General features: G+C 26.6%; 1 protein-coding gene across 2 annotated transcripts in view; it reads right to left on the bottom strand.

Annotated features, from left to right (window-relative positions):
* LOC100205833 (ataxin-2) overlaps window positions 1–22,872 on the bottom strand; it is a 78,968-nt gene that overhangs the window by 14,252 nt on the left and 41,844 nt on the right. For both annotated transcript variants that reach the window (XM_065807582.1, XM_065807583.1), the window contains exons 8-12: window positions 13,608–14,243; window positions 13,370–13,422; window positions 10,207–10,297; window positions 9,930–10,053; window positions 1,111–1,192 (exon numbers count right to left, since the gene is read on the bottom strand). In XM_065807582.1, coding sequence (XP_065663654.1) covers window positions 1,111–1,192; window positions 9,930–10,053; window positions 10,207–10,297; window positions 13,370–13,422; window positions 13,608–14,243 — 986 coding nt within the window. The remainder of the gene's footprint in view (window positions 1–1,110; window positions 1,193–9,929; window positions 10,054–10,206; window positions 10,298–13,369; window positions 13,423–13,607; window positions 14,244–22,872) is intronic.

Raw genomic sequence — 22,872 nt, 5'->3', positions numbered from 1 at the left:
TTAAAACAGGCAGCTGATCTTGAACGCAATCTTTCTTCTGTGACAGCTTGGGGATCACAGTGGCTGGTGAACCCAAATAAAACTCAGTTGACATAAAACAACTTTTTATTTCTAATAAATATCGTTTAATGACAATAATTATCACAACGCTTTTGGTATTATTATACTGATATTCATCAGTAGAATGAAAAAGCATATATAACTGAGTCTTCTACTTTATGTCATCTCAGATTACTTTTTACTACTGAATTCTCATAGAGAACCATAATACTACCAAAACTCAATCTCATATGGGATTTAAGTTATGCCCTACTTTTACTGAAACAGTAGGACATAATGTAAATCCTGAATTTAAACACTGAAACTCTTCCTTCATGCTTGAAAAAAAAAATTTAATCTATTTTTTTTTTTCTTCTCACATCAATGCTTTAAAATTACATATTCATGTTTTCCTGACTCATACAACTTACAGTTTGTAAAGTCTTTTCTCGCCATTTTCTTACCATGCTTCTCACCATTTTCTGCTTTTTTTTAATATATTGTTAAGCTAAGTTATAGGTTGCTTGTAGACTTAATCAGATTAAGTAGTGGTTCCTTGCAGCTTTGTTGGGAGTGAATTTGTTAAAAAAAAAAGCCTGTTATCCTGCTTAAACTTTTTTAATACCAAGAAAACTCTAAAAAAGGTTTTATAAATTTCATTAATAAATTTTTAATAACATCATATCAGTTGTAGAATACAACTAAGAGATTATAAATAAATCAGTCTTTATTATAATCCTGAGTTTATTGCATTCTTACTGTTGATATCAAGAAAACAAGACCTCAATATGAAAATGTTGTATCCATGAATGTTTTTTTGTATTTGAAACACAAATGTGTTTAAGAAATAAAAATAAATATTAAAAAATCATAAAACTTAAAAAATTCAATTATGATTTTTTGCTGTTTTTATGGTTATTTAGACTTTTCTGCCAATAGACTAACTTTTTATCACATTTGTCGTGCAATATATTCTTAGCTTTGTGATACAACTCCCTTGATATTCACAACAATATGTAAAAATATAATGCCAAGCTTAAAACTTTGCAAAAACTAAATATGAAGACTTACATTATATGAGGTAGGTTTGGATTGAACAGGTTTATTCGGACAAAATTCTTTAGCTGTAGGGTTGAAAGAAAATCCGGATTTCCTATAAATGAAAATGCACAATTATTTTCATTTTTTTACTTTTGTTATGAATAATTGAAAACTTGAGTTTAAAAAGTTTAATACTCAAAAATACACTTGGTTGGTTGAAAACATTAAAATACTACATCACTTGGCTTAAATGTATAAAAATACTACATCACTTGGTTTAAATGTATAAAAATACTACATCACTTGATTTAAATGTATAAAAATACTTCATCACTTGGTTTAAATGTATAACAAAAGCTCTCACATATGTATGTGTGCATGAATGCATGAACGTATGTATGTATGTATGTATGTATGTATGTATGTATGTATGTATGTATGTATGTATGTATGTATGTATGTATATTTGAGGAATTACGTTTAGGTACTCCAAGATGGCCCTATGAAAAATAGATAAATTGATTGAAAGTAACTAAAAAATCATTGGTTTTACTTTTCAAAAAAAGTCAGATCTATTTAAAAATATGCCAACCTGAATCTCAAAACATCCAGAATTTTGTAGAGATTCCAGAAAGAATAATAGTTTCAAATGAAAATAAATTGCTTATGTGTCTACATATATATATATATATATATATATATATATATATATATATATATATATATATATATATAATATATATATATATATATATATATATATATATATATATATATTCAGTAAATTATGAAAAAGATATGGTTATCTATTAATAAAACAAACTTTTGAAAAAATTGCTTTCTCATAGTTGAACTTGATGAATTTGACTTAACAGCATCTTTTATTATTCCATTAAAAAAAATTTAAAGTCAATTGACCAAGACAATTGCAAAAAATATTACAATAACTATTATTCACTTCAAAACAAATTACAATAAAATTGTGGTACCATTAAATAATAATGCTTCAAATTTTTTTATTGTTTTGTTTTTAAAAAGGTACTTACCAAATACTTTTACAAAAATATATAGAATTTTGCTGTTTAAAAATTAAAAGACGATTTCAATATTTTCAGGTGGTTTTAAGAACTTGCACACATCTTTTATATATCATACTACTTTTTATATAGAAGTATATATAGAAATATGTTAAGAGTGCATATCATAGATCATCCAGACTATATTTTAAAAATCCAGAAAATTGTTTGGGTAAAAAATTCGGAATATATTTTCCTTCATTTTCCTCCTAATTTTGCTTTTAGCTGAGTTGTTTCTAATTTATTTTCTGATTTTGTATGAGTGCTGAGAAAAAAAGGCTTAAAAATACTTATATTACAAAAATATATACCTTAATTTGTATGTACAGAAAAGATAATCCCTGGTATATAAAAGTATATATAGAAATATGTAAAGAATGTATATAGAAGTATATATAGACATATGTAAAGAGTGTATATAGAAGTATATATAGAAATATGTAAAGAGTGTAGAAATAAAAACTTCTAGTTAGAAACTTAGACAGATGAGACCTTGTAAAAGTAAATAGGATGGTAAAAATACATTGAGAACCATGGGTTCCTCATTATTACCATATTTAGTGTAAAAGGATACTTATAGGGTAATACTTAAAAGGTATCTCCTAGATAACAAAAGGTTGTTAAAATTTTGTAAACCACAGGTTTAGCTGGAACCAAAAGACCACACTTTTTAACTACATATATGATGTTAGAACGTAATAGAATCACCTAATTTATTATAAAAGAATTTATTTGAGCCAAATGAGGTACTTCAAATGTGGAAATTTACCATGAGAAAAGAAAACTCTGATATTAATTTAATTCTGGATAGAAATAGGAGGATCTTACAATTGCAATCCTCTTAATGGTAGTATTATAATAAAAATACATATTTTTTTATTTCATTAATCAATGTCTTTTAATGTTGTAAATGTGTAAACTTTTTTTTAAATTATTCTAATTCACTCCTAACAAGGCTGCAAGCAACAACTTTTAAGTTAGGAGTTACTAAAATAAAAGAATAAAGTTGTAGAGCAAGGACGCGGTTGACAGAAGTTTTGAAAAGTTGTAGGTTGCATGAGTCAGGAAAACTTGAAGATGAGAGAGAGTTCTAAAGCGTTAAAAAAAACTAGACAAACATAATTTTTTAGATCATGCAGGGACAGATACAGCAAAAGGATGAGACTTAGCTGAATTACAAGTCAAGCAAGGATGAACTTTTGTTGATGGAACTAGAGAAGAAAGAGATGTAACATTACAAAGATGGGAGAGAAACTCAAGCTTGGCAGATAAAGTAGGTCCAGCAACATTTACAATACATTTTTGGACCTTGTCTAAAAGAGAAAAACCATCATTAGAAAAACCGGCCCTAAGTCAGCCATCGAGCGAGAAGATCGAAAGCTGTATAGATAGACAATCTATACAGCCTTTCGTTATTTGAGTCAAATAACGATAAGTTATTTGACTCAAGATAGATGTTATAAATTTGTTGATCAAAGACTCAAAGACCTTGCTAATAACAGATAGAAGACTGATCGGATGATAGTTGGAGAGGTCAGAATGTTCTCCAGATTTTTTAAAAACTAAAACCACAGATGTTATTTTCTAGTAGGTAGAAAAGCAAGATTTAGTCAAGCACTTATTAAATAGTTTAGAGAGAATTAAAAAGGGTTCTAGAGATCACTTTGTAAAACTATGACAGAAATGCTGTTTTAGTATATTATACATAGTAGATTTTGGGATGTTTTTCATTCAAAAATGATGCAAACCATCTGGATGCAAATCCAAAAATGCGTAGACTCATTTTCTGAACTAATCTTCGCCATAAGATTTTTTTAAATCATTTTTAAATATAACTAAAAAAAAAATTGTTAACAAAGCATATAAAGAGTGAAATCTGTAACTAAATAGATGTGGTTGCAAGTTTATTAAATTATTCCTTCATATTTTTATATCTAATAAAACTTTGTCCAGACTTATCCAGAGTTATCACATGTTAGCGGAGCTTAAAAATATATATATATATATATATATATATATATATATATATATATATATATATATGTATGTATGTATGTATGTATGTATGTATGTATGTATGTATGTATGTATGTATGTATGTATGTATGTATGTATGTATGTATGTATGTGTGAGTGTATATATATATATATATATATATATATATATATATATATATATATATATATATATATATATATATATATATATATATGAATGAAAACACGTTTTTAAAACACATTATTAGATAGATTTTTTCAAACTTGATTTATGGAGGTCAAAAAATGAAGTATGGTGTATTAGTCAAGCTACAGCTGTGATCACAAAGCAAACTGCCATCTATTCTTACAAACTTTTTTTTTATTTAAAAATAACAACGATGTAAGAAAAAGTGCAGGTCTTGTGACAGATCAGATTCTAGAGTTTTTGCAAAGAGATAGAATTCCAACAAAACAATATTATCATATTATAACACATGTTAAAAAACTTGAGAGATTGAGAAATACGAAAAGTTGAAAAAGAATAAAGACAACAAAACAGAAACTCAGTAAACAAATGAAGAAACTTTTTCTCAAGAAATTGAAGAACTATTTGATATTGCTCATAAAGGTGCTTTAAAATTAATTACAATAGAAGAAGACACATTTCTTATACTGCAAAGAGAAGGAAGAATAGGCTATGAGTTCAGTTGGTTGTGAAGTATACAAACAAGAACAGCAAATTTTAGATAGAACAAAAGCAAACAAAAGAGTTGAAAAGAAGAGAAGGAATATGTTCGACAGTCACAGACCTAGTTTTGATAGAATCAGGTACTAATAATGAACTAGTACTCCTCTCAGGTACTGATAATGAACTAGACAACTTTATTTCATCATCATCAAAGAAATTGAAACAGAAAAAGAGTGAAGAAACAGAAACAAAGTGATTACTCCAGTATTTTGTTCAGCTCTTGACTGTTTGAAAATTCCCAATTATTCTGGTTCCTTGGTTTTGCCTACAATTTGTCAAGGGTTAAGTTCCAATATTGAACATTTCTCTACACCATATGAATTTCTTTGATGTCCATGTACTGTTTCTAAAAGAATTATTTTAGAAATCAAACCACAGGTTTCATTACATTGGGACGGAAAATTCTTAACTGATTTAAACAGCAGAGATAAAGTGGATCAACTGCCTATATTAGTGACAGAATATGATGTCTAAAACAGTTGTCAGTCCCTAAACTGTATAGAGGCACTGGCAAACAAATGAATTAAGCACATGGTATACATAAAAGTGCTTGTAATTTGCTGGAAAAATTAATTGAGATATAAATTAAGTCTTTATTATACACAGCCTGTCAACACCATGTTTAAAAAAAACTTGCTTTGACCATCTATCGGTCGAGAGGTTAAGTTATTTCAATAATTTCATGATCAGTGGAGTAAACTTAATTCTGAATCATGGGTCTTAACTGATGCAGATCTCTAAGTGTATGGTTCGTTTCTACCATCAGAAGTAGAATTTGCTAAAGAATATGCTGCAAGGAACAAAACAACGATTAAAAAGAATTTTTTGCAACAATTACAAAGAATTTTTGAAACTGTTGATAATTTTTTTAGGAAAAACTTCTCTAGGTCAAAGTGGAACAACTTTTTGTACTCCTGATGTTATACACCAAGCTCGATGTATAGCAAAACCACTTTACTTTATTAAAATCTACTTGTTTCAACATCAATTTTATTTAACAAAAAATGAAGAACAGAATCTTCCACAGTTTTCAATTTTTTCAATTTTGATTTACATGGAACATAGGTTTAGGGTGGTCATCTTTTTATTTGCTCCTCACAATGACCTGACACTGATTAAGAAATTAAATAATTTAAACATGTTTGACAAAGAGTTGGCTGAATCTACCATAAAAGCAATTGCAGAACATTTATGGTATTTAATTGAAGTCCTTGCCAGTCTCTCTTTTTTCAGTAACAATGTTGATAATCAAACCAAATGAAAAAATGTTGATTTCACATAAAAAGCCAGCCGAAAAAAAAAATTATGGATAAATTGTAACCATGAACTTAGATGACTTTGTAACAAAGAGATCAAAATATGCATTCAAATACATACTTTGATCTCTTTGTTACTAAATGCTTGGAACAAATTGTACATTCATGAAGGAACATTGCCCATTGATTTAACCCGCCCAATAAAACCGCCTAAAAAAAACCCAATAAAACCCGGGTAACCTAGGTTTTATTGGGTTTTTTCAAAAATATTTTATAATCTTGCGAACCAACATTATTACCAACATTAACTATAACTATTATATTGTTAACTAAATTAATTATTAACTATTATTATTAGGTAAAAAAATTATTATTTATTAACTATTAACAATTATTACCAATAATAACAGCTAAAAGAGCAGATTTTACTAATATTTTAATCATTATTAGGAAATACATTTTCATTAAAATATTGTTACAAATTGAGATTGTCACTTTTTATCTTTTATGTTATTCACCTCCCAGGGCTAAGAAGGCCACTACAGTCGAGGAGGCTACTTTTGTAGTTACAACCCTCTCTTAACTCTTCAAGTCCAAAACACGAATCTTTATAAACAAGGTTGCTGCGCTGAGAAACAAGTTTGTTCATTTGAATTTTAAGTTCAAATTCAAAGTTTGATTGAAACTTCAGTTACTTTCTCACATTTTGCAGCCTTCTTTTTCCCATTTCTCATTGACATTATTAATTATAAAAAGTATTACTTATATAACTAAAATAAATCAATTCATTTAGGTTTAACGCTCTTTTCTGTTACAGTTTTAAATTATATTTAAAAATCTTTTTCATAATAATTTGAAAAATTCTGTTATAAATTATTAAATAATATTATATAAAATACATTTTAAATAAAGTTAAGGTAGAAGATTAAACAAAAAAAAATAAAAATAAAACCCAATAAAACCCAAATTTACCTAATAAAACCCACTGGGCTGGGTTTTTAAAAAACTGGGTTTTTGCCAACCCTGATTTGAATCAATTTCAAATCGGACAAATAAAAATCATGATTTAAATTGAGTTTTTTTAATGCTTTAAATTGTTTTTAATGATTAATTATTGATTAATCAACTTAAAGTTTAATGCACTAGCTAAAAATAACTCCTACTTAAATAAGCATTAGTTATAATAGTCATGTAATGCATTATATAATATATATTAGTAATATATTAGTAATTCATTATATAAAAATAGATAAAAATCTTACAATAGATTTAAAAATTAATATATAACTTATAAAGATTTTTATCCATCAAAGTAAATTTTTGTTTCATGTTTTAACCTATTGACAAATTACATTAATTTTTATTTTTGTCACTATTTATATAATAAATATAAATATATTCTTTTTATATAAAAGTTACAAATTCTAGCTTATTTTTTTCTACATTATTTATAAATAATTGCTTGTTACTTTGTGGCGCTGGTAGGAAAAAAAATGCAGTTTGGACATGGTTTGAAGAAATACCTGTAAAGTTTGGGGAAAAGGGTAATAAAGCTAAATGCAAAAGTTGGGGTGTATAAATGCAAGGTTTGGGTACTCAAATAAAAAACCACAAGTGTTAAATGTTATTTTTTGAAAGATGAAAACATTAATATTTGTCAAGACAATGCAGAAAATTCCAACCAATTAAGGAAGCACAAACTAGTCAATGTTCTGTTAAGAAAAATGAATCTAGCCAATCTAATGTACAAAATTCTTATGTTCACATAAAAAGGCAGTGGCAAGACCAAGCAAGACAGTGGCAAGACCAAGCAAGACAGTGACAAGACCAAGGCAAGACAGTGACAACTAAATTGGATTCATACCTTATTAAAACTACAAAATGAAAAAAACTAAAACTACTAAATACTGTTAACAAGAAGAGTTTAACTAGCTGTTCAGATTTACTTTATGATCAGTCAGTAAATATTGATGGGTAGAGCAATGTTTGTTAACCATAAATATTGATGGGTAGAGCAATGTTTATAACGAACCAATAGTTCGTGCCACAAGAACAACAACAAATTCAGATATCAATCTTGCAGGTAAAATTGATACCTCTGGCCATTCACATACTTCTGACAGTTGATGTTGCTGTTATCTCTATAAAAAATTCAAAAAAATAGTTTGGTTGTAAAGTTTGCAGTGTATTAACTGATAATGCAATAAATGTGTCAAAAATCAAACAACAATTGGAAACTTGAGATAATGTTAATGTCATTACATATGGATGTTCAGCTCATATTCTCAATCTATTGACTCAAGACTTGGTAATTCTAAACATCAAAGTGCAGATAGTTCAAGTTGTTAAAAATTGTAGAAAATATTTTAAATTATCTCGGTGTAAAGCGAAGTGCAAAGAACTGTTAAGAACAAATGCTTAAACCAATTGCTGTTGCATTAGACCTGAAGCAGAGGGACAGTTGCACTATTGGCAACAGTGTAGTAATAACCTTTGGAAAAACCTTTAGAGCGAATTAAGTCCTAAACATAGCCAAGATGCTAAGAAGAAGTTATCCAAAAGAATACAGCAAAAAATGACCCCAGCTCATTTCTTGACTAACATTGTAAATCTTAAAAAATAGAAATAAAGATTTAACTGATAAGGAAAGTGAGATTGGAATGGGCTTTGCAGCTTCAAAGAATCCAGATTGTCTACCACATTTGATTAATTTTAAAGTAGAACCAGCACATAAAAACTTATGTTGCATAATAACATTGTTCAAACGATATATCCATGTGGTGGAAATCTCATAATGATTGTGTGAATCAGGAATTAGTGAAAGTTGTTGATCAGTTACTTACTGCTGTTGCTTCAACTGCAGGAGTTGATAGAGTATTTTCATCATTTGGTCTTGTGCATTCAAACATTAGAAACAGACTCAGAATTGAGAAAGCAGGAAATTTATTTTTTTCTATTAAAACTATTTAATCAAAAAGCATTGGAATCAATGAATTTAATTGATTAAATCTTTGAAAACTTGTAAATAATCATCATTAAAAAAGACTTTTTAATATTCTAAATTGATTTAGTTATGATTTTATAATATTTTTAAAAACTAAAAATATATGATCAAAAAGTTTCTTTTTTTTTTTAAATGTAAATCAAAAAAAATTGATTTAAATAAAAAAAATCTTATTTTATTGATTTTATTTTTTAAACTGTATTATTTATCAAACTTGATATATTACAATCATAAAATAAGTTAGATTTTTGTCTTTATGTTTATGAATTTATTCTTTTTGAACTTTTATGAATTTTTGAATTCTTTGAAATCTTTGAATAGAGAATTTATTTCATATCAACCAAAAGTTAAATCCATCAAAATATGCATTTTTTATATTTGTTCTAAAAATACTGGAGATAAGATATTAATAATGATTTGTACAATACTCTTATTGAAAATATTTTTAATATTAAAAATATTTTTAATAAGAAATATTTTCAATAAGAGTATTGTACAAACTTTCATTAATAGAAATAAGAAAAAAAATCTTTTTAAATAATATATGAAATTAAAATTACAAATAATAAAATCCTTGTTGCATTTTTCCAAAAAAGAATTTAAATGTAAATTATATTTGAAGTAATAGTATTTAAGATATAATTTACATAAAAATATTTAAATGGAACACTTATCTAAAAAAAATTTATTTCACTAAATATGAATTTTTCTTCTAATTATGTTAATAAATGTTTATATAAAACAACTTATAAAACTTGTTAACAAAGCAAAAACTAAATTCTTACGAAACAATATTTTCTGAAGACATCACAACATTAGCTGTTGTTTTAACTGTAGTTGTGGAAGAAATATTTGTCACAAGAGTAGTTATGATTGGTACACTACTTTCACTTGTTACCACAGGCTTAGCTAAAAAATAACTAAAATTGTTAAAACAACACTGATATATAAACATACATACATACACACAATATATAAGTATTTGTTATGTGGTACATATTCAGATAGGTTAAAAGTTACACAAAAATAATTAAAAAAAATTTTTTTTTTTTAATTCTAAACCATTATTTCCATGTAGACACTCATTTGTCTCCCGAGTGTTGGTAGGAAACATTCGTGTTTTTGATACTTTTTTTGCAGGCTTATCTGTTAACTAAAAATAATCATTTACAACATCAATTATTTAGAAGAGATTGTAGATATGAAAAAATCTGTAAAAATGTTTTTATATGATTTTTAATCATTTGGACCGTTTATTTTGAAAGTGATGTAAGTCCATTTTTTCTGCTTTCGAGATATTTAAAGGTTAGCATTTTAGTCGATTAAAAAATATGCATAAATTGCTAATTTATGCATATTTTTAATATGCATAAATTAGCCATTGCCAAATTAGCCATTGCTAACTAAGTTGGCAATGTTTCTACGAATTTAGAAATGTGTAATTTGATTACATAAATGACCTGCATGAGAACTTAACTAAAATAACATATTCATTCAGGGTCATAAATGGACTTCACCACTATCATAATTATTGAATTGTAAAAATCAATAAATTTCAATAATAAAAAATTAATTTTCACTGGAAATACATTGTTTCGTTCTGATTTTCTTTATTAAAAAAAACAACAAAAAAAAAACAAGAAATAAAATAGTGTCTTTTTAATTCTCAACGTTAAACGAGCTGAACATTAGTTACTGGTTTTTATGTAGGCTCATTATGTAAAAGTGTTTTTAAATATTTATGATGCACAGGAGGTATATAAAGCAATAACTGCATCATATCCTTATATTTTTCATGTGTAATGGGTCTGGCATTTATATACATAGCGCGATTCTTTCAAATTTTGGTGGTCTTCCTCAAACAGATGGCGGTAAGTCTAAAGTCTTAAATTCCGTATCCTCCATTGATGTTTTATATGAAATAGTATATGGTTCTCTTTTACAAAACCTCAGCCAACATATTTTCAGCCAGTTAACCTTTTCTCCTTCAGTATTTTTTTTTTTTTTTAATTGCATTTTCTAGATATTATGTTGAAATAAAATTCTCACGTTTCATTTTATACAAATTAAACTTATCATTTTGTCGACATTGTTTTATAATCTCATAATAATCCTCAGGAGTGTACAAGAAATTCTTTTTACAGAATGCCATTTTCTATAACACCATAATCTGCATTGTTTGGTAAATATGAATGCCCAGAAAGCAAAAATTTATGGTCAATGATTTCAATGTTATTTTCCGAGGACTGGACAACTCTTAACCATATCAATGCCATTTGAATATTTTGATTTTGCCCAGTGTACATATACACTGTGTACACTGTAAGCTATAACATAATTTTGGGTCGTTACATTTTGTAAATGTCTCAGGCAACAAGATGCAATTTCCTGCAATCCCCTAAAAGCAGTAATTTTGCCCCATACATACATAAAAACTTTACTGTTGTGAAAATTATGGAATCCCTAGTTTAAAACATACATATTCCGCTTATAATATACGATCGAAACGGATAATTTTGGATAGAGTAAGGCTTTTTTTAAATCGAAAAAAAAGGCAAAATACCTTTCTGGATTTTCTGTTGCTAGAATTTTATCTTCTTGTAAAGTTTTTCTTGCTAATTTGGCATTTTTTATGTGAACATTATGTCTTTGTACCAGAGTCACCTTTTCTTTATCACTGTTTGAGTCTGAATTTTCATGTTAATGAAATCACATCTTTCACACGGGTCTTTGCGTGGTTGATGGAAATATAACTTAAAATCTCTTATAAAGAGATGCCCTTTCATTAACTGCAATTTCATCAATTTCCGCACCTTTTTCTAAGTATAAATTAAACATTTTGTTTATGTTCAATTCAGGGTTCAAATACTTTCGTTCTGGATTTTGGGATCGAGTGTAATGACTCTCAAAAGCAGGAAAACTTTTAATGTGTTCTCTAACAAATTTTATTGCGAGTTCACTAGCTCTCCTGCAAGAACCATCCATTCTCCCACGCATGTCTTTTGGATTATATTTTGCTTTTAAGATGCGATTAATCCGTCCCGTAGATATATTAAAAGTATTTATAAAAAATTTCTTACATACTAAAATGTTTTCACGAGGAGTGCTTGAGTGAAATTTATACAAATTAGTCCTCAAAAATCCACCATAATTTCTTGGCCTTCTTCTTTTTACAGGATAACTATGAACACTTTCATGGAGAAATAAGTTATGTTTATCAAAGTCGCTCATATTCCAAAATTGTTGAAAAATTATTTTACCTTCTGCTTCATTAAAACGTTCTACGCATTTTTTCGAACAGTTACAATTTTTATTTTCAAGTTTTCTTTCTGGAATAATTTTACCGTTTTTTGTACAATATTCTTGTCCGGAATTTCACTTAATTTTACTTATTCTTATGGCATATTGTCCTTTATTTTCTTTTGCAGAATCGAAGTTTTGGCTATATGAATCATCATCCTCATCTGATGTACATTCTAGCTCTATAATTCTTCTTCTTTTTGTAATTTTCTTTAAACATGTGTTTTTATTCATGTTTATATTCATGTGATTTTATATTTACAATAAAATAAAATAAATACCTTAAACTATAGTATAATAATGATTTACTATTACTTCCTACCTGTATCACTATCTGATGTTAACATGAAATTATCCATTTGTTATAGAATAAAAGTAAATAATTGTAAAAAATATATTAAATTTAAATATCGGGACTACACTTCGATACTGTCAAACTAATTCTGATAACAATGCATTTTAAACAAATATTTTGCTGATTTGCAATTATGCAAATTCTCAGGACATGTTAAAACATGCAATATTAAGCACTTCTGTGGCTAACGGTTTTTTCATTCTATCCTATTATTTCAAATTACGCTTTTGCGTAATTTGACGGATAAACTTTTTTAAGTGCTTAATAAACAATTCTAAAGAAAATGGACTTACACCATTTTTATAATCAATTGTTATGCAATTTCATTTATTAACGAATTTTAAATTAATCAAAGCATATGAATATGTTTAAATACTAACTGTAAATTGTTTATAAATTAAAAGTGCCCACTAAGTGAAATGTAAGTTATGTGATTTCTAACTTTTTTTGAAAAATGGACTTACACCACTTTCAAAATAAACGGTCCATTTAAAAACATTACATATTGATTTTATGGAAAAAGGAAACAGATAAGGAAGATGACAATTTTCAATTAGTTTTAAAAAAAACCTTAAAATCCCGTCCAAACTCTTTTAATTCATTGACATCTACTGTTTTATGCTCTAAAATAAATTCTTTTATGCTGTAAAATAAATTCTTCAATGCTATAAAATAAATTATTTTTATATTCATTTTTAGCTAAAATTGTGTAACTAAATAAATAAAATCTAAATAAAATTCTTATAGTTAAAAAATTATAGCTAAAAAAACTTTTAGTTAAAAAGATTATTTTAGTGATAAAAAATACCCTCATCTGCATTTTGTGTTGAATGAACTTTTCCATATTTATTTAAACTAAGTTTGATATTTGTGCTTGATGGATCCACTGCTAATTGAGGAGACTCTTTTTGTTCTGGAAGTAATGTTTTTCGCTCCTGAACAATAAATTTAGACTGCTCTTGAGGTTTAGGTAAAATAGATTCATTATTAGTATTGCATTCAGAGCTTGCTATATGTTTTGCCTCTTTTACAGTCTGTTGCTGAGCAACAACATTAGAAGCAATAGATGCATAGTTTTTTGAATTTTGGTTCACTTTCTGCTTAGCAGTTGAAAAAGCCTCTGGTGATGAATTTAAATTATTAGTTAGTTGGTGTGGCGAGTTATTTGCAGGTGGAGAATTCAAAATTGGAGTGTCATTAAATGATGTTGACATGGAAGTAACATTAGACTGTTGAACTAAAGATTGATTTTGGGGTTTATTTGACTGGCTCACTTTAGGAACTTTGGTAACAGCAGAATAAGACATTGTACGAATTCCAGATTGAGCGATAGAAAAATTGTCTAATTGATGTGATACGCGAGAAAAATCAGATGTTGGTCCAATAGATTCTGTAAGCTGCTGAGAACTTAAAACTGCTTGGCTACTTGCCTGATTAGGATTAACTAAAAATAAATTTATAAACAGATTTATATTTATGTATAAATTTATACAGAGATTTATATTTATGTATAAATTTATACACAGATTTATATATATGTATAAATTCATACACTGATTTATATTTAAATATAAAAATATGATTAAAATAAAATTATAAAATAACTTTTTTATTTTTTGAAATCTTCAGAATTTTTTATTTTTTATTTAAACATCAGGGTTAGAGAATTTTTTTTTCAATTAAATCTGGCACAGTTTATTATTATTGTCAAACAGTTGCATGTAGCATAGGGGCATGTAGCATAGAGGCATGTAGGGGCGCAGTACTAAAAAACTATTCATATTTTCATTATTATTCTCCTTCTGTATAAAAAAATAATTTTGTATGTGTGCATATATTAGAATGATATAAATAAATTGAGCAAATAAGAATTTAATACATCCAAGAATATTGTTATTTTTGATAAAATTATTGTAATTGAGGGAATGCATTTAAAATATTGTATTGATTTTAAAGTAAGTTTATAAAATTTAAAAAGATTTTCACAATTTTTATAAAAAAAGTAAGTATTACTTCAACTATAATATATTCTTTATTTAATTGTGTATGCTTAATGGTAAAAGTACTTTCTAAACCTTTCAAAGTAGACTGAGGACAGCATTATACAAAAGCAGTACGCAAAATTATTTTGAAGCAACATAGAAAGGGTAAATCTTACTCATATATACAACATATTTGGATGTTCTGCAAAGATGATTTCAAATGCAATAAATTATAAAACAAAAGTTGAAAAATGAAGTGGACTACTGCACAAGAAGACCAAAGAATTGTTAGATATGTTAAAAGTAACCATTTTCATTGGCTAAGCAAGTCTAAGATGATCTTGAATTACAAGTGAGTGACATTACTTATTGTAGCACTTAAGAAAGAACAATTTATATACACAGTCCACAAAAGGTCCATTAGTTGACAAAAAACATACCACTAAATGTTTGCAGCTCACGAACAAACATCATAAAAAATGTATTATGAACAGTTGAATTGAAAATTGTTCATTATGGAGTTATAGGTTTTAGACAATATGTAAGATGTCAAACTAATACAGAATTCCAGAAAAAATTATACCATTAAGTCTGTGAAATGTAGTAAAGCCAAAGCCATGGTATGGGGTTGTTTCTTATATAATGACGACGGTTCTATTTATACAATTAATGGTATCATGGACCAACACATCTATGTCAACATCCTCAATAATGTCATGCTGCCCTATGCTAATGAAGATATAAAAGGGGTCTTTCAACAAGATAACAACCTGAAACACTCTAGTTGCAAGGCAAAGAAATTGTTTCAGATCAATGGAGTTGAGGTTATAAAGTAGCCTGCTAAGTCACCAGAACTAAATCCTATTAAAAACTTATGGGGAGATGTTAAAAAAGCCGTTTCTGCTACTAACCCAACAAATGCCCAGCAGCCATGGTACATTCAACAAAAATGGTACGCAATACCCGCAGAAAAATGTCAACACTTAGATGACTCAATGCATCAGCAAAAATTACAATTGCAAAACCATTATCCAAAACAAAGGTTTTGCAACAAAATAGGGAAAATATTATATTATACTTATTTTTAGCTTTTTAATGATAAAAAATTAACTTTTTTAAAGTTTAACACAAGAAAAACTACTATTTTTCTCCATTTTCAGATACCACTGCTAGTTAAATGACTGCAGCACTTTTTGAAATACTATTGTTGTGTTTCTGAAATAAAATGTGATTTGTTTTATTTTATTCAATTAAATAAGTAGAAGAGAACTCAGCAAAAGTGAAAGCGCGCAGGAATTGAGAAAAAATTATTTAAAAGAACTTAAAGTAGATAAAAAAAAAAATCAAAATTTAACAAGAGAACAAAGAAAAGCTTTTATGGAAATTAAGGAAAACAAATTAATAAATATCCGTTTTGACAATGGTAATGGTTTCAAAAGAATAGAACATATACATACATACATATATAAATATATATATATATATCTTTTTATTTATATATATATATATATATATATATATATATATATATATATATATATATATATATATAAAGTCAAAGAACGAAAGACTTCAGAAAGAGATGACCGATATCTGATGCTGGAGAGTATCAAAAATCCAAAAAAGACAAGTGACCAACTAATGAATGATTTAGCTACACATGACATCCATGTCTGCTCGAGTACTGTGCGGAGGAAGTTGATAGCTGTTAGAGGGTTTGCCAGAAAACCTTCTAAAAAATCATTACTTACAGATGTCATGAAGAAGAAGCGTCTCTTGTGGGCAAAGGAATACAAAAAGTGGACTAAAAAACAATGGAGAAGGGTAAGACAAAATGTGTTTATTAAATTTACAGCTATTTTATTTATTATATTTGTATATCATACTATTTTTAAATTGAAGGTATTAAATTGAAGAGACTTAATAACAGTTAACTTGTTTTTTTATTGATTGCAGGTTTTGTTTTTGGATGAATCACATTTTGAAGTGCAAGGCCAACGGTCACAGTTTGTTTGTCGTTCTGATGGTGAGCCTATACGACCCGGACACATTGAACAATATGCCAAGCATCCAGAAAAGAAGATGTTTTAGGGTTGTTTCTCTGCTTTTGGACCAGGAAGACTCTACCCAGTTACTGGAATGATGAACTCTGACACTTACATTGAGGTTCTGCAAACACATTTAATTATAGAGATGTTAAAAGTGTTTCCAAATGAAAACGGAATATTACAGCAGAATTTAGCCACATGCCATACTTATAAAAAAGTCAAGAAATTCATGGTAAAAAATAATATTAAAACCCTTAAATGGCTTGGCAACTTCTTTGATCTTAATCCAATTGAGAATCTCTGGGCAATTGTAAAAAAAAGACTGCGAAAACATGACTGCACAACTAAAACTAAGCTTACCACCACTATCCTTCAGATTTGGATTGAAGACACAGAAATTCAAAACATTTGTAAAAATTTAGTGGATTTCATGCCAAATCGTATGCAGAAAGTCAAAGCAGCACGAGGAGGACACAAAATATTAGTGCACGAGTTTTTATTTTATTAGAGCAAGAAAACTTAAAATTTTATTGTTTTTAATTTTGATGCAATTAATATTCACAATACTGTATATATATATATATATATATATATATATATATATATATATATATATATATATATATATATATATATATATATATATATATATATATATATATATATATATATACATATATATATACACATATATATATACATATATATATATATATATATATAAAAATATATAAATATATACATATATATATACATACATACATATATATATATATATATATATATATATATATATATATATATATATATATATATATATATATATATATATATATATATATATATATATATAAGCCCCTGAGATGCATAGTGGTATAAGTCACTCATATCTAGTTTAGTAGTCTGACTAATATCACTATGGCTGTGAACAAAAACAGCTGTTTAGTGAGGAGCATAACAAAAAACAGTATCATTTTATATTTATCCAGCATCATTTTATATTTATCCAGCATCATTATCAATATCATTAGACTTATACCACTCTGCCATGTAATAGAATAAACAAAATGCTAACCATTGGTGGCAATAACTCATATATATATATACACACACACACACATACAGCGGTGTACCCTCCAGTTTTTCCCAGTTGCCATCAGGGCAACTGAAACAGTTATTATTTCTCACTTGAGTTGTCTGCTATGATAATCAATAGTCTGGTGTAAAAGCTTTTGTATTTCTTCTCGGGTGATTATAATGAAGAAAAAAAATTTGAATGTCCGATTACAAAAATATGTCTACTAAGGAAGGGTTTATTCAAAAGTAAATTAATTTGTTAATTAATTTAATTATAGATGTGTTATCATTTTTGTAGTAGTCAATATCTGTCGTATTGTTTGTTTTCTTAACAAAGATTTTATTACGTGAAGCAAAAATATTGAAAGCCAAAACTGCAAAGAAATATTTTCTATATAGAAGAATATTTCATTATTCTCTTTCAATCTTCAGTAAAAGTTAATTTAGTTGAAGTTTAAAACATTATGTTTTTGATATTTTGAACATTTTTCATTATAATAAGATTCTTTTTTAGAAAAAAATAATTTTAACTTCCACCATTAATTGCATTCTAAAAATGCTTTTTCTTGTGCATCTTAATAATGTTTTTTATTTTGCTAATTTTGTTTGACAAAGTTAAAAGAAATTTATTTTACTCATGAAAAACAAAAGAGATTCAGTGTTTAAGATTCAACTGCTTGTTCACGTGATTCAAAATGCGATTATAAGGTTTAAAAAATGAGACAATAGCATTTGGAAATGAAAGAAAATGTAACTTTAAAACTCATTTTAAATTTTTAAGAAGCTTGCTTCAAAATGCAACAACAATGTATAAAAAATCAATACAGTCGCACTTCGAAATACTATACAGCATGTCAGCTTTTTTTTACTAGGTTTGATAAAATTATATAATGCACTGTTGCGTACTAAATGTTAAACTAAGTGTATATTGCTTTTTAAATAATCACAAGGAATAAAATCTTTATAGATTTTATTAATAAACACACTTTTGTAAGTAACAAACTGTCTGGCCGTCTTGTTGGGCTACTCGCAGACATTTTTTTTAAATTTCAAATGTGCTTGGAGAAAACAAGTCGTCCTGTGCCACCATGACAACCATGAGAGTACATCCCTGATATATATATATATATATATATATATATATATATATATATATATATATATATATATATATATATATATATATATATATATATATATATATATGTATATATATATATATATATATATGTATATATATATATATACATATATATATATATATACATATATATATATATATATATATATATATATATATATATATATATATATATATATATATATATATATATATATATATATATATATATATATATATAAGCTTGGACAGGAATGGTGTGCAATCACACTCTGCCACTGACAACACGATTTTTTTTCTTTACAATTTAATCACAGCTGTTTTAATATTTGATCAATTTAAATGCAATAAAAAGATTATTACGTTATAAATAACCATTACGTTATGAATAACAATTAACCATTGATCTTTTCAAACAAATGCAAAGACTTCAAATAAAATAAAAAATTAATTATAATGATCATTAAAAATAAACGCCTTTTGTGTCAATTAAATGTGTAAATTTTTTTAGTAGGCATGTATTTTTTATGATGAATTTGAACTATTTTTCCACGTCTTTCTAAAAATCTTTCATAAGATAACTTTTTTTTAAATACTTTAAATTATGAATAAGTTTAAATAAAATCTTCACGTTGCAATGGATTAATTAAAATCTTCCCGTTGCAAAGATTTAATTCCTTTTTTTGATTTAATTTGCGATACTTTTTTGTTTCTACTTTTACAAAGAATTGTTTAAAAGCTTTTTTTTTTAAACTTAACCTACTAATGAAATGATTAAAAATAACTATTCTAAAAAGACTACATTTTAAAAATTTTTTTTTTTTTCTTGCAACTTTTTGAAAAAAATGTTTATACAATTTAAAAATATTATATTTTTTTCATTTCAATAATTTATTTTCACTTTTTAAATAAACAATTTAAATAAAATTTGTTCATTTATTACACAATCATTAAAAGTAATTTGCAAAAACGTTTTAAATAACTTTAATAAAACATTTCATAAGATAAATTTTAAGGTAACTTATTTCAAACGCAATAAAAATGTAACAATAAGTAATCTTCGCTTTGAGTTAGAGTTTTATTTTAAAACTTATTTTTTTTTTTTCGTAAGGAATTTTTTTTTTTTCTCAGTTTTTTTAATTTTTTTTATAATTTCTAGACTTTAAAACGCTCAGCTAAACTGTTTAGCTTAGTGTTTTTTTTTCAGTGCATTTCAGAAATGTTTAAATCATCAAAACATCTAAACAGTCGTGGTCAAGTTGTAAACCAAAAAAGCTATTTGCGTGGTCAGCAATAGCATTCGACCGCATGCCGTTCCTGCCCAAGCCTGTATATATAGAAATATTAAAGTACCACTTAACAACTCAAATGACTTAACAAATTTGTGAAATGAAAAGTCACAGTGCTTATCTAAACATGTATTTATAGTTGTACATATATATCTTTATATCTTTATATATGTATATATATATATATATATATATATATATATATATATATATATATATATATATATGTATGTATATATATATATATATGTATATATATATATGTATATATTTATATATGTATATATATGTATATATATATATGTATATATATATGTGTGTATATATATATATATATATGTATGTATATATATATATATATATATATATATATATATATATATATATATATATATATATGTATATATATATATGTATATATATACATATATATATACATATAAATATATATATATATATATATATATATATATATATATATATATATATATATAAATATATATAATAACAATGATAATAATAATATTAACAATTGCAAAATGTATGAAGATGACACAAAGGTTCTCGGTGTACTCAACACTTTAGAAAGCAAACATCGTCTGCAAGCTTATATTGATAACATTGTCAATTGGACCCAACAATGGCTCATGCAACTTAACATTAAAAAATGTAAAGTTATGCATATCAACCAATCCAGATCTGCCCCTTACATTATTTCATCAATGATAACAATTCCAATAGTAGAATCAAAAGAATCTGGTTAGATATAACAACATTAGAAAAAGACTTTGGTGTTTAACACTCTGATGATCTAAAATACAATAATCAAGTGTTCACTGCTGCTGCTAAGGCTGATTACATCTTAGGTATGTTAAAGTTTTCACCTCACCTTTTCATCCTCACCTATCATTGATTTTTTTAGTATGGGCAAGTCTTCAGACTTAACCTTAAAAAATGTAGCAAAATAAAAACCTTACTTCTTCATTCTACACATTCTTAGAGAAAGATACCAGCAATTACAAGTGTTTCTAAGTCAGCAATGAGCTGAAACAAAAGAAAAATTGATACAAATGTATCCCTAGTACTAGACCAGGTCGGCAGAAATGGAAGAAAAAAGATCACTATTCCAAATTGTGACCATAAAATTAAGGACATCTGTCTTAAACATCTTTGTAATGTTTTAACAGGTTTGCTTCTCGGATGAGTCAACATTTCAAATCTTGCTGGACAAAAGCTAATTTGTCCAATGTCGCTCAGAATAAAAAATCCCACCAAGACTGCCTTATAAAAAAGGTTAAACATTCTGTGAGTATAATTGTGTGGTCTGTGATCTCAGTTATGGGCATGGGTTCCCTCTACATTGTAGAAGGGACCATGAGGCAGGACCAGTAGCAAAGAGTTGCATTATAAAATATTAAGATTATTATCTTATTTGTTATTTTAAAACTTTTTATAAAAGAGTAAATACTACAAGATATATATTTATTCATTTAAGTAGTTTAAACTTAAAAATTAGTAAAAAAGTGTCACTAATAATTTGGCCACACATATGTATATGTATATGTATGTGTGTGTGTGTGTGTGTGTGTGTGTGTGTGTGTGTGTGTGTGTGTGTGTGTGTGTGTGTGTGTATATACATACACACAGTGGCGGAAAAAGGTCATGTGTCCGACCACAAATTTAGTTAATTTTACAGAATTTGTTATTTGTATGTACTTAAAATGATTTTTTAATTAAATATTTCTATATGTGATGCATAGTAAAGACCATTGCAAAGTTATTTTGATCAACTATCCTGAACAGTTATGAAAAATAAATCAATAATCATATTTTGAATCACTAATGTCACAATATTCAATAATTGCATGACAGGCTAGAATAACATCCATATTAGTTTTAGAGTTCATTCAGTAAAATGTAGTGAGTTCTTTTAATTTTAATGATTTAAATAATTAGACTGTGCACATTAGTCATCTTTGTACAGTTTGGCATTCTTAGATTTGATATAAATTGGTTGATATTGTGTAATGTTTGCACTGACCATAATGTTGTTTTCCATATGTTGCACAATAACTATTATTTCATATTTATGTGTATTATGATTAACAATTAATGATTTTACTTTGTTATTTATATTTATGTGACGTTTTAATACTGTCTAAAATTATTCTTGTGCTTCCTAATGATCTACTTACTAAAAATTAATAAATTTACTAGCTAATTATGTAAGTATGCCTGGAAATAAAAAGGGGTAAACAGATTCTATCTGAAGCCCTTTGTTACGACTTAGGGTTTATTAATAGCAACGTGACAATTGCTTGGGCTATTGAACAGTGTTCTGACTACTATCTATGCTTTGAGTCATGTTCTTCAACAAATTTAAAAATGAATAAAGTACCAAAAACTATAAAACACAAAAAACAATCATCATCACCAAGTTCACTAAACCTATCATTCACTAATATCCATGGTCTTTGAAGTAACTTTTCTTCTGTTGAGTCTTATCTCTTGCAAAGTTCACCAGACCTACTTACTCTTTGTGAGACTAATTTGAGTT

Source organism: Hydra vulgaris, chromosome 10, assembly GCF_038396675.1.
Source record: "Hydra vulgaris chromosome 10, alternate assembly HydraT2T_AEP".
NCBI classification, from domain to species: Eukaryota; Metazoa; Cnidaria; class Hydrozoa; order Anthoathecata; family Hydridae; genus Hydra; species Hydra vulgaris.
The sequence above is the reverse complement of the archived record's forward strand: the minus strand, read 5'-3'. Positions and strand labels throughout refer to the sequence as shown.